At 55.4% G+C, this 11,453-nt stretch overlaps 1 protein-coding gene across 1 annotated transcript; it reads right to left on the reverse strand.

Annotated features, from left to right (window-relative positions):
- Positions 1 to 1,072: 1,072 nt before the first annotated feature.
- Positions 1,073 to 10,193, reverse strand: LOC113409562 (polyadenylate-binding protein 2-like). Its single transcript, XM_026663616.1, has 7 exons — positions 10,104 to 10,193; positions 8,839 to 8,947; positions 7,018 to 7,085; positions 5,859 to 5,965; positions 4,263 to 4,350; positions 3,320 to 3,465; positions 1,073 to 1,112 (listed from the first exon to the last, which is right to left on the reverse strand). Exons 1-7 carry the CDS (start codon positions 10,191 to 10,193, stop codon positions 1,073 to 1,075), a joined length of 648 nt encoding a protein of 215 aa, XP_026519401.1.
- Between the last annotated feature and the right edge of the window lie 1,260 nt (positions 10,194 to 11,453).

Raw genomic sequence — 11,453 nt, forward strand, 5'->3', positions numbered from 1 at the left:
TGAGAAAGCCAAAACCACAGTTATGCTCACTCCTCTACCCAGGAGCAGAATCAGGACCACTCACTCACGGGGACAAAGGCCTAATGAGTTATTTTACTTCAACGGAAAAAGTTTGGATTTCCCCTGCAAAATTTATCTAAGACCCTAATGAGGTTTTTACAGTTATATTAAAAAAATAAGGCCAGATCTGAATTTAAGCGGTGTCCCAGAATCTTACCCCCGCCCTTCTAGAGGGTAGACGAGATCCCACTTTCCTTGGAGGGTCTTGAGGACCCGCCTGTGCTAAAGAGATGTCAGTATCCATGATCCACAGGACAAGCTGAAGAAGTGAGTCACAGAGAGCAAAGTGGAGGCATCTGTTTCTCCAGTCTGGCAGCAGGAGGGGTTTAGACCTTCTCACACGGTGGCAGCAGCGGGTGGAGCAGAGAGACGCTCCCGACAGCTGTGGCCCAGCTGAAGTACAGCTGACAGTTTTGGAAACAGAACATCCTGCAGCTCACTTCTCCTAGAGGGATTGTTTTCCCATGCTCCCCGCTATCCCCATCGCTCCAACATAGCCCTGTCTGAATGCGCTGCACAGTCCTCCAGAAGCACCCACCCACCCACATCCCTGCTAGATCGGTGCCAGAGGGCCAAATCTGGCTTATATGGAGTCCTAAAATGCAGCCCTGTCCTCCAGTTTCTACAGGATGAGGATAAAGCCGATCATCTGGTGAACTCTGTTCCTATTCACTGTCAAGAGCGCTCCATGTATGCCCGGAGATCAGCTGTTCTTTCTAGCTGGGAGAATATTGGGTTCAACAAGAAGGATTTGACATTGTAACCAAACTCGGGGCAAGCCTCTGGCTCCTGGAAAGTGCCAGCGTGGCTCTGGTAGCCTGGCTCCATTCTCCCTCAGAACAACTCACCCCCTTAACTGCGCAACATGCAACTGCACTGTTCCATCCAGGCAAAAATATTAAAATGGTCCAGACTTCTCTTTGCTCGGGTAGGTTCTCTTTAAACCCCCCTCCCATCCCCCACTTTTAAATCCAGCCCTGTTGGAGTCTCCAGCGTCATCCCATCCTTCGGCCTAGTAGGGAGAGTACCACGGCGATAACCTGCCACGACCCCTAGACAAGAACAAAAGCAGTATCAGCAAGCACAGGCCGGCTCAGGCAACGGTCTTAGGTCAGCAATTTAGTCAGTTACCGAATCAAAACTGTCTGCTCTTCAGCGTGGGAGAGACCGGCCATTCGAGATGGCCTGGCTGCCCTAGGCCTCGCACAGACGAACGTGCAGCATTCTTGGTCCTCAATACAGCCCAGAGACAGCTCTTATCTCCTTGCTCCCAAGCAGCTTCAGCTCACAGCATAATAGCCCGTTCCACCCGGTGATGGCACCTAGGGTGACCAGATGTCCCAATTTTATAGGGACAGTCCTGATTTTGGGGTCTTTTTCTTATATAGGCTCCTATTACCCCCCACCCCCTGTCCTGATTTTTCACATTTGCTGTCTGGTCACCCTAATGGCACCACAGGAGACCGACTCGTTCAATTGCTGGTCTCATCAGCGGGGCATATGGGCCTTGATAGGCTCAACTTCCATTTTCGAGGCAGTGGTGAGTGGCCCTGAAGGGAGCCCCCATCCACTCTTGGGCTGGAAGGATGCTGGAGTGAGCGGAATGTACTAATCAACTCCAAACTGCAGGGCGCAGGCCTGCCCACAGAGCCATTACCTAGCACCCCGCGTCTTCAGAGTGCCGTGCAAGCATTTCGTTAGCACAACCCCGCCAGGAGATCGAGGCACAGACGGGGAGGTGCCCTGCCAGGTCAGTGGCAGATCTGGGAGTAGAACCCTGGAGTAGCCAATTCCTAGGGCTGTGCTCAGCTAGCCCACGCTGCCTGCTTTCACTGACAGCATGGCAGGGTCAAGAGGAATTCCCTACGCCACGGGAATAAACCCGACTATCCACAGGGAGCCTATAAAGCAGAGCAAGCAGTATCTAGCAATGGGGGCACTTTCCTGCTGAAACAAGAAGCCCAGGCATGGGCTGGAGAATCGGTCCCAGTGCTCATCTCAGTGTGCCTCGAAGCCAACCATGCTTGGGTCACCGAGGTGGAAGGACATTCACAGGTACTGTGCGCCCTGGGCATCCGTCTCCCACAAGAGTCACTGCTCATTTCTGTCCCTTTCAATTGCAGGAGAGCTGCCGCCCGCAGGCCCTGCCAGGTTGCCCACGTTCACATCTGCGCGCGGCTCCCAGCCTCCCGCTTGCCATGTGGACACCCGGGTGATGTTAACAGCATGTGACTGCCCGTGGGACCAGGAGAGGAATATGCTTCTAGTGCAGGCTTCTCTCCGAAGTAACATCCTCAAGCCCTTAGGAGACAATTCCTGCAGGACTCCCCCCCCCATCTCTGACCCCACGGGGAACACTACTCTGGTTTTACTGGGGGGAGACAGAAGTATCAAGGCTCGTGTTGATTAACCCCCTGCTCCCCTTGCCCCTAGCAAGTCCTGTCTGTATTCTTGCACACCCCTGCCTCCTCTTCGAAATGGGGCAGCTTACATGGACTGACACTTGGGGCGACTTCGAAGTCCAAGTGGAAACCCACACAAACCAAGGAAAGGGATTACTGCAGAACAAACACGGGCAGCCGCCAGCCATTAAACAAAGAGTTCATTACAATAGAGAGGCAGCCTGGGCGAAGGGAGTAAGCATGGTGCTGCGAGCTGATTCAATGGCCTTGGTTCTGCTAGACCTTTCTCTCCCAAGTTTTCCCACCGAGGGGAGCACTTGCATAGCTGGCCTTGTTTTCACTCCTATGTCACCTAGATCTGTTCCGAGCAGGGCCAGGCAGGCCGCCCGGAGACTGAAGCGCCAGCAGCCAGTCTACAGTAGCGCTCACACCGTTCATAGTACTGCAGGTAGCCATGGAGGAAAGCTCACCGAAGAGTCTAGTGCAGACACAGGGAGTGTGCAGCTTTGAGGCAGGTGTACACCTTGGTTTGCTCCTTTTGGAAAACAGGGATAAATACTCCTCCCTTCCATCCCCCGTTCCCTGGCAGGTGGAGGGGCTTTGCTGATGTTTAGCCATGGAAAGGGCTAGGTGAGTGCTTTGTGATACTCCCAGCAGCTGGTCAGATAGGGACAGCCTATGCTTGGGACACCTAGTGACCAGGGAAAATGTCCCTCTCATGCCAATTGCAAAGCTGATTTGCTAGCACAGCAACAGGCCTGGAGACATCCCGCACCAAACCCCTGCCAGGCAGGAGAGCGCATGGGATTTTCCATTCTACTGCCGACCTCCTGTCAGCAGGGAACGTCACCGCTCACCTGTACACTCTCCCTCGGGGTCTTGCTCTCAGCGCTCCGTAGACGTTCGCCCTTTGCGACAGGCCCCCCCTGCTTGGAAAACGGCCCCTCGAGCCCCCACGGTCAGTTGTGCTGATACCTGGCATGTTGGTCCTCTTGGGCAGCACCTGCGACAAGTCAAAGATCAAGGAGTGGCCAGGACCCTGGTTAGGGTGGTGAAGCACTGGAATGGGTTACCTAGGGAGGTGGTGGAATCTCCTTCCTTAGAGGTTTTTAAGGTCAGGCTTGACAAAGCCCTGGCTGGGATGATTTAGTTGGGATTAGGTCCTGCTTTGAGCAGGGGGTTGGACTAGATGACCTCCTGAGGTCCCTTCCAACCCTGATATTCTAGGATTCTGTGACCCCTGCCCCAACACTTCCCTTGCAAACGGCGCGTCTCCCACTCGAATCAGAGACAGCATCTTGGTGAACCAACTGCAGCAGCCTCCCAGCCTGGGAGAGAGCAGGGTTTGAAGGTGGCCACAAGTGCTACATTTCCCAGGCTATAGACAGTGGCACCGAAGGGCCCTCCCTGAGTGGAGCTGGCCCCTCGCCCCCAGAGGGCAAGGCCTATCGCCAGGCAGGGGGCAGCGTCTCTAAGGAGGGAGGCAAGAGGCAAAACCGATGAAACCCACAGCAAAGAAGCTGGAGCCAGGCAGGAGCAGCTCAGACCCTGACTGAGGCCTGCACCCTGGGAGACCTGGAGGCGTAGACTCAGCACTGGGAGGCCTCCTTTTTCAGCAGCCAGAGTCACCCGAACCAAGTACAAACAGCTGCAGCCCAATGACGTATCTCTAGCCCAGTCTGTGGTCCGGGTGCAGACCCCCAGGAAGCAAAGTGCGTTCGTCAGGAAGGCGAATCCCTCCCTAGGTTCATGGCACTAGTCACTCCTGCCTCGCACCCCTGTCGGGCCCGGTGTCCTTACCTTGATGACCCGGCCTCTGAACAAGCTCTCGTCCAGCTCCACCGCTGCTTTCACAGAGCTCTTGTCCTCAAACTCAATGTATGCATACCTGGGAAGGGAAAGGAAGACAGCGTCCCCTTTGCACTGCAGCATCTGCTTGGGAGGTCACAAAACGGGAACCCGCACAGGTGGCCAGGTAACATCGCGGTCTGCTGCTCAGCATGGTGACTCTGTCCTGCCACTCTAAGGGCCTTTCCTTCAGATAACTGACTAGGCACCTCTCCAGACAGCGCTGAGAGAATGGAGGGTAGCAGATCACACCATGGCTGGCACTGGAGCGATACCTACTGCCATCAGTTCAAATTATTCAGTCGTGCAATCAACTATTAAACAATGTTTAGAGCACGCCGGTTGCCAACGCTCTTTCCCTGGGCTGCGATCTCTCTCACCACCTGGTAAGCCATGCTCTAGACAGCCCACCTAGGCAGCATAGAGCCCCCTGCACCGATCTGAAACCGAGCTCGCACCCTGCATTCAAGGGCAGCTCTCGCTAGACAGATGCTATTGAGTCCAGATTGCGACGGGGACTGGCCCAGTGGCAGAGTGTTATCATGTGGTTAGAGCTAGGAAAAGCACCTGGGGCTAAGCTTCCCAGGGGATTTTGAATCAAGGAAAATTCTCCAGCTTCAATGACCAGGGAAGTCATGCAATAGCTCTGAATCCCTGGCAGACTTAGGCTCCGATATTGCAATTGATGGCACTTGACTGGACTGCTGGGCCTGCACAGAGCCCCACTGCAGTCAATGGGGATCTGCACGGGCAGTGAATTCCACCCACGCGCTCCCAGCGCAGGACTAGCGCCTTCACTTGCTGCCTGTCCAGGGCAGAGGCCAACTCTATGGGTGTCCCACAGCACCGAGCATGTTGTCAGCAAATTCAGAATAAATCCTGACTCTCTATAACGCAGGGAGACAGCCAGCCCATGACTCCGCTATGCGAGAGGAGAGAAGCAGCAGCCAAGTTAGTTATAGAAATAAAAATATACACCTCTGTTTTAATGTAGAGCCGTGAGCCGTGCTGACACTAATCATTAAATCAGCGAAGTATCAAAAGTTCAGACACAGTCTCCCCAGCGCCTTTCATCCCAGCTTGTGCCAGATGGAAGGAGCACATCAGCAGAGACAGAAATGATATTGACAGGTTTCCAGACCGGGTTTCAACCATCAGTAAGAGGAAGGAGTAAAGCACTAGGCTTCGGACTTAGCCTCCAAAGCCAGACATGCCAGGTCTGCAGAAGAGCTCTCTGCACCCAAGGTGGGCAGCAATAGAGGAAGAGGACAATGAAAGAAACCTTAAACCCCAACCCAAAGCAATGCTGGTCCTACAGCTGGTTTCCCAGCAGATGCTGGAAGTCAGAGAGAGCCGAGGTTTCTGCAGAGATCTGATGATCCCAGCTGAAGACAGGAGAAGAAATAGGAATGGCCGCCTCCCTAGTTAATGGGGCTCTGGGAAAGGAATTTCTAGAGCAAAGATATGAGGATCACGCGTCGTGTTCTCAGAACATATTCCCCACCCCAAACTGCTACAACCCAAGGGTCCCTAGAGCACAGCACTGACCCTTTGGGATGTCCGGAGAATTTATCACAGAGGATGGTCACTCGGTTGATCTGCCCACAACTATTGAAATGGGACTCCAACTCTTCTGCTGTTCCACCATAGTCCACCTGCAAAGACATCCCCGTTCCATTCAGATGCCACCAAGGGCACATGCCCATGCCCTGCCAGCCAGCCCGGGAATGTCATTTGCAATGGCTCGGCCTTCCACCAGCTCAAATTATTCAGGGCTGCAACCAAGCAGTAAACAGTGATAATAAATAACGTTGATTTATGAGGTGCCCTAGGCCCAGCTATTATACGGGGAACCTCACCAATGGCACCAGCCAGTGAATTTGCCCCATGTGCAGGGCACATGTTGGAAGCTGGTTCAATGCCCACTCACTGCAGTTGGTAGATTTTAACCCCATGTCGAGGAGCTCCTGTCTGGAGCACATCAGAACATGAGATCTGCCCCCATGCATCTTTGCCTCTGGATTCAGGGCTCTTATAGGGTATGTTATACAGAGCTAGGCTAATGCCACAGAACCCTTCCTGTGAAAGTCTGCGCCAATCAAGAAGCGAATCAGCTCGGGCTGCGTTCAGCAGCTTTTGGCCTCGTCCTCCACAAGGATTCTCAGGAAGACGCTCACTGACACCGGTGACGCTGGCTCGCAAGGCCTCGCGTAGACCCATAGCACAGCAGCAGTGCCTGGGCCTCGTGCTGGCCGCTCACTGCACCGAGGTGACTCTCGGCCAGAAAGAATCAGACATTCCAGCTGGAAACCTGAATCCAAGCCTTGACCATCCAGCCAGGGAACAGAAACAACACCGTGTGGCCTAGCTAGGCCCAAGCAAAGCCACTTGTGTTTTTCAATATCCACAAGTGAGCCCCAGACCCAGGACTAATGGTGGAAATTATCAAGCAGATAAGTTTGAAATAAGTTCAAGACAGCGGCTCTCACCCGTTTCCCTCATAGGAGGGGATGCTAAGCACATCCAGTAACGTGTGGTTCATCCCGCTCTGCTCCTAGCAGGAGGGCTGGGACAGACCGTCTTGGGACACATCCCACCCCCAGCCCATTAGCACAAGGAGCAGCAGCTCTGCTGAGCTTTCTGCCCTGGGAACGTCACCGAAGGGGGAGGGTGGGTCTCATTGTGGTTTTCGACCTGTCCCACTTACATTGCCCACGTAGATGGATCTCTGATCAGCCTCGATTTTCTCCTCTGCTGTCCTAGGAAAGGGAATACCTGCCGAGACAAGGATTCGTTTGAAGGTGCTGCACAGAAAGAGAGCGACAGGGGGGCAGTGGGGTTTCTGGCCAAGTGAGGTTGGTGCTGATGGGAGGGCGACCCTGACAGCCCTAGAGACTGAATTACTAGCCCCTCAGCCCTTCGGAGCAAGAGGTCACCTCAAAGGTGAAAGACAAGGTGACATGCTTCCTCCACACACCACCTCCTGCCACTTCTGTCCTGAGCACCCCCAATCCCCAAATCTGCCAACGCGCTTAAGTCCCCATCCAAAGCCCACCTCCCCTCGTTCCACTCCAGGGCCTCTCTAGTTATGGCAAACCATGCAATGGGCGTTACGGACAAACTAGGCTGAGGCCACCGAACTCATTTCACGTGTGACAGACGTATCTGAACCACGATCTCCAGAGGGGAGAGCTGAGTGGGTTGATGCCCTGCTAGGCGCAAGCCTTTGTTGAGGGAACCAGTCCTGCAGCCCTCTGTGTTTATTCTCTTCCTCATTTGGGGTCTGTCCCCCTTTGGGAAGGGGGAGTGTTACCCCAAACATGCCACATTGTGTCCTTGGAGCATGGCATCACCAGAGACTCATAGACTCATAGACTTTAAGGTCAGAAGGGACCAATATGGTCATCTAGTCTGACCCCCCGCATGATGCAGGCCACAAAAGCTGACCCCCCCACTTTCCCTTAACTCTGCTGTTGAAGTCTCCAGATCGTGATCTAAAGACTTCAAGTCGCAGAGAATTTTCCAGCTTGCGACCCCTGCCCTATGCTGCGGAGGAAGGCGAAAAACCTCCAGGGCCACTGCCAATCTACCCTGGAGGAAAATTCCTTCCCGACCCCAAATATGGCGATCAGCAGTACCCCGAGCATACAGGCAAGATTCTCTAGCCAGACCCTCATTTTATCAGCGATGGCGGTTATTGCCTAATTGATTAGAATCCCGTAATCCCTTCAAACCATTCCCTCCATAAACTTATCTAGCCTAATCTTGAAGCCACCCGGCAGAGGGTGGGGGGTATTTTACAAGGACCTGCCAGACAGGCTCAGACCTGTAACCCATCTACCCTGCCTCTTGGAGTGGCCTGAGCTTCAGAGAAAGGCACTAGACCCCACCACAATGAAACAGCCAGCCCTGAGGGAAGGATCTCCCTAGCCCCAGGAGCTGGTTTGTGCCCCTAGAGCTGATCTGGCATAGCAGGAAGGGCCGGATAATAGAACTTCCACCCTGGAAAGCTCCAGGTGCTTGTGCCAAGCCAGCAGCTCTGGCACCAACGGCACCTTCAAAGAACTTTGCACTCACTCCCTAAGCCTCAACACCCCAGGGACGAAAGCTGTATCCATCACTGACCGAGGTTAAGTGACTTGCCCAAGGCCAGGCTCAGGGCAGAATCAGTTGCAGAACTGGGGACAGAACCCATAAGCCCTCACTCTGAAGCCCATGCTCAGTGTCCTAAGCCATGCGTAGGGGTCCTCCATCCACTCTCACACAGCAGAGATCCCCCATTCTCCCACTGCCTCCCTGCCAATTGCACCTTTGGAGGCAGACTAGGCCAGGGAGCCTTTGACACTGTCACTATCCACCCCTCTGGCTAATGGGCATATGGCACTGGCTGTCCCTTGAGGCCTCAAACACAGCAGCATTTGGCCCTGCGGTAGGAAATCCTGTCCCATGCGCCTCCCAGGTTCAGCTAAACCCTCAGCTTAACACCCCTCGGGAGCCAACCCCTCCCCGGGGAGCTGCAGCTCCGTACCTGCCTGCGATCTCAGGATGAGGCGGTTCTTGGCCTCAGCCTGCAGCTCCTTGAGCCTCTCGTCCTCCTCCTCCATCTCACGGACTTTGGCCTTGATGGCTTCCAGTTCCTGAGCACCAAACCCAAGAGGCCGAGCACGTGAGAACCCAGTGCAGAGAGGGGCAGCTCTGCAAGAGGAGACCCCAGGGCCAAGTCCCGTTTCCTCCCACCCGGCATCTGTCTTGTCTGCTCAGTGTCAGCTCTACAGGGCAGGGCTTGTCTCATGACTAGAGGCTCTGCAGAGACCTGCCAACTGGGGTTAGCTGCGCAAGTTCGACCCCTGGCTGCCCCACAGACTTCAACCAGAGCGGCTTACCCCAGTTCAAGCAGGGTTGCCGTGTCTTCCCTGCGATTAGCTAACGGTGGTTAGCTAACCTGAGTTAAACACACGCAGCGAAGAGTGACTTTCCCAAGGCAGGCCAATGACAGAGCCAGGACCAGAACCCAGGTGTCCCAAGTCCTCCCTTGCCCAGTGTCCCATCCACCAGCCCATGCTTTTGCATGGATGAAATTAGTGCCACCAAATCACATTCAGCCAACCAATGAATCACACGGCTCCCGAGCCTCGAGGGAAAGACGTAGCAGAACTGCACCCCGCATCATCACTGTAAAACGGGGGGAGGGGGAGAGAATCTCCCCTCTTGCCCCAGGGCAGGTCCCCAGCAGGGCCGGTGCTACCATTAAGGCAAACTAGGCAGTTGCCTACGGCGCCAAGATTTGGGGGCGCCAAAAAGCGGTGCCCCCAATTTTTTTTTTACAGCGTTCCTGGGCTGGGCTGCCGGTGGCGCACGGACACGTGCGGCTCAGACTCCCTCTCCCAGCGCAGCGGCCGCTCCACTTCTCCCGCCTCGCAGGCTTGCGGTGCCAATCAGCTGTTTGGCGCCGCAAGCCTGGGAGGGGAGGAGAATTAGAGCGGGGGCGGCGTGCTCGGGGAGGAGGCGGAGCAGAGGTGAGCTGGGGTGGGGAGCTGCCGCACGGATCCCCGGGGGAGGCGCCTCAGGGCAGGGGGGGAGCTGCCGTGGGGGGGGGGGGGGCGGGGGGGAGGTGGGGGGGGGGGGGGGGCGCCGCAGGGTGGGGGGGGGAGCAGGGAGCTGCCGCAGGGCTGGGGAGGGAGAGGGCACAAGGTGGAAGTTTCGCCTAGGGCACGAAACTTCCTTGCACCGGCCCTGGTCCCCAGAAAGACAAACGTCAGTGGTTGCAGCTCAGCGCTCTAGACACGCACTCACCGGGTCCAGCACACCCAGCTCCTCTGCACTGTCCCCCTCCAGCGGGCTCAGGTCTGAGTCTTCATCCGCGGCCTTCTGCCGAGCCGCCATCTCGGCCACGTCCCAGGAGGAATCCACCCTTGCCAGGGACGGTGGTGGGTCCTGCCACCAGGCCCCGGAGGGGTCCAGAAAGAGGGGGCTTTATGGGAACCGCGGCAGAAACAAAGAGAGGTTTCAAGTGACATTTGAGCAGCTAGAGACGCTGGGTTCCGCTGAGATGCTGAAGCACTTTCCATGTTTTCACCCACGCTTCCCCACCCCCCTAGACATATTCACAAAGCCCCCTCGTTATCCTCCTTCAAATCCCTACTCTGCCACGAGCCCAACAAAAACTTGGCCATGGTGTGCCGAGAGCACAGCCCCTCATGCTGATTAGCACGGTCGTTGTTTCCTTGCACTCCCCGTTACGTCTCTTCTCTCATATGGAGACGATCAGCTCTTTGTACAGCCCCTGGCACACTCGGGGCCTGGTCTATGACCCAGGCTCTTAGGTACGACTAATAATCTTGTAACTTCATTGGGCGTCTTGCCTAAAGCCCCAGCTCCTGGAGTCAGGAAGGAGGGTTACAGGAAAACTGCAGCTTGCATTTTTTTAAAGTCAGTCTCCAGCCCCCCGGCTGCTGAGAAAAGCTGGACAGTGGGAGCTGTGGAGAGCCAGAAGGCAAAGAAAGAGAACCCAACACGGATTATTTTTTAAAATCTCATGAGCGTCTCATGACACCCAGCTCCTGAATTCTGAGCACGTGGGACTAGATATGCTGCAGCAACTTGTACGTACGACGGCTCTGAACAGGATAGGAGCCATGTATTTTCCAGGCAAGGCCAGTAGCAGCCATTCCTGTGCCCCCAAGCAGGGGGGGGGGGCAGCCTTAGCTTTTTGGAAGGCTTTAGATTCACCATTTGGGGAAAACCGTCCCCCACCCAGCCCAGCCCAGCCCAGCCCAGCGCCCCCTAAAGCCACAGGTTTGGCTCCGTCACTGAAATGTGGCTGCTGCAGCCATAGCCCTTTGCATTGCCAGAGCACAGCCCTGACGGTAGAACTAGGCAAGCAGATAATTCCACCTGTGCCCAGGGCAAACCAGTCCAATGCCACCAGCACTGGAGGAACCGAAAGCAACAGGCAGATCTGGGGGACACCCCATTCCTGCAGCAGGGGGACCCTGCTTCACCCTTTACCTTGCTTGGAAGCCAAACATTTTGAGCACTCCCCTTCTCACAAACCAATCAACCCACTCTAGGGAACCTGGAGGCCAGGAGAAAACTGCACCTGGGGCAGCCCCCGCCAGCTCTCCATTTGATACATCAGCAGCC

The sequence above is a fragment of the Terrapene carolina genome, unplaced genomic scaffold, assembly GCF_002925995.2.
Source record: "Terrapene carolina triunguis isolate 2854851 unplaced genomic scaffold, T_m_triunguis-2.0 Scaffold33891, whole genome shotgun sequence".
NCBI lineage: Eukaryota > Metazoa > Chordata > Testudines > Emydidae > Terrapene > Terrapene triunguis.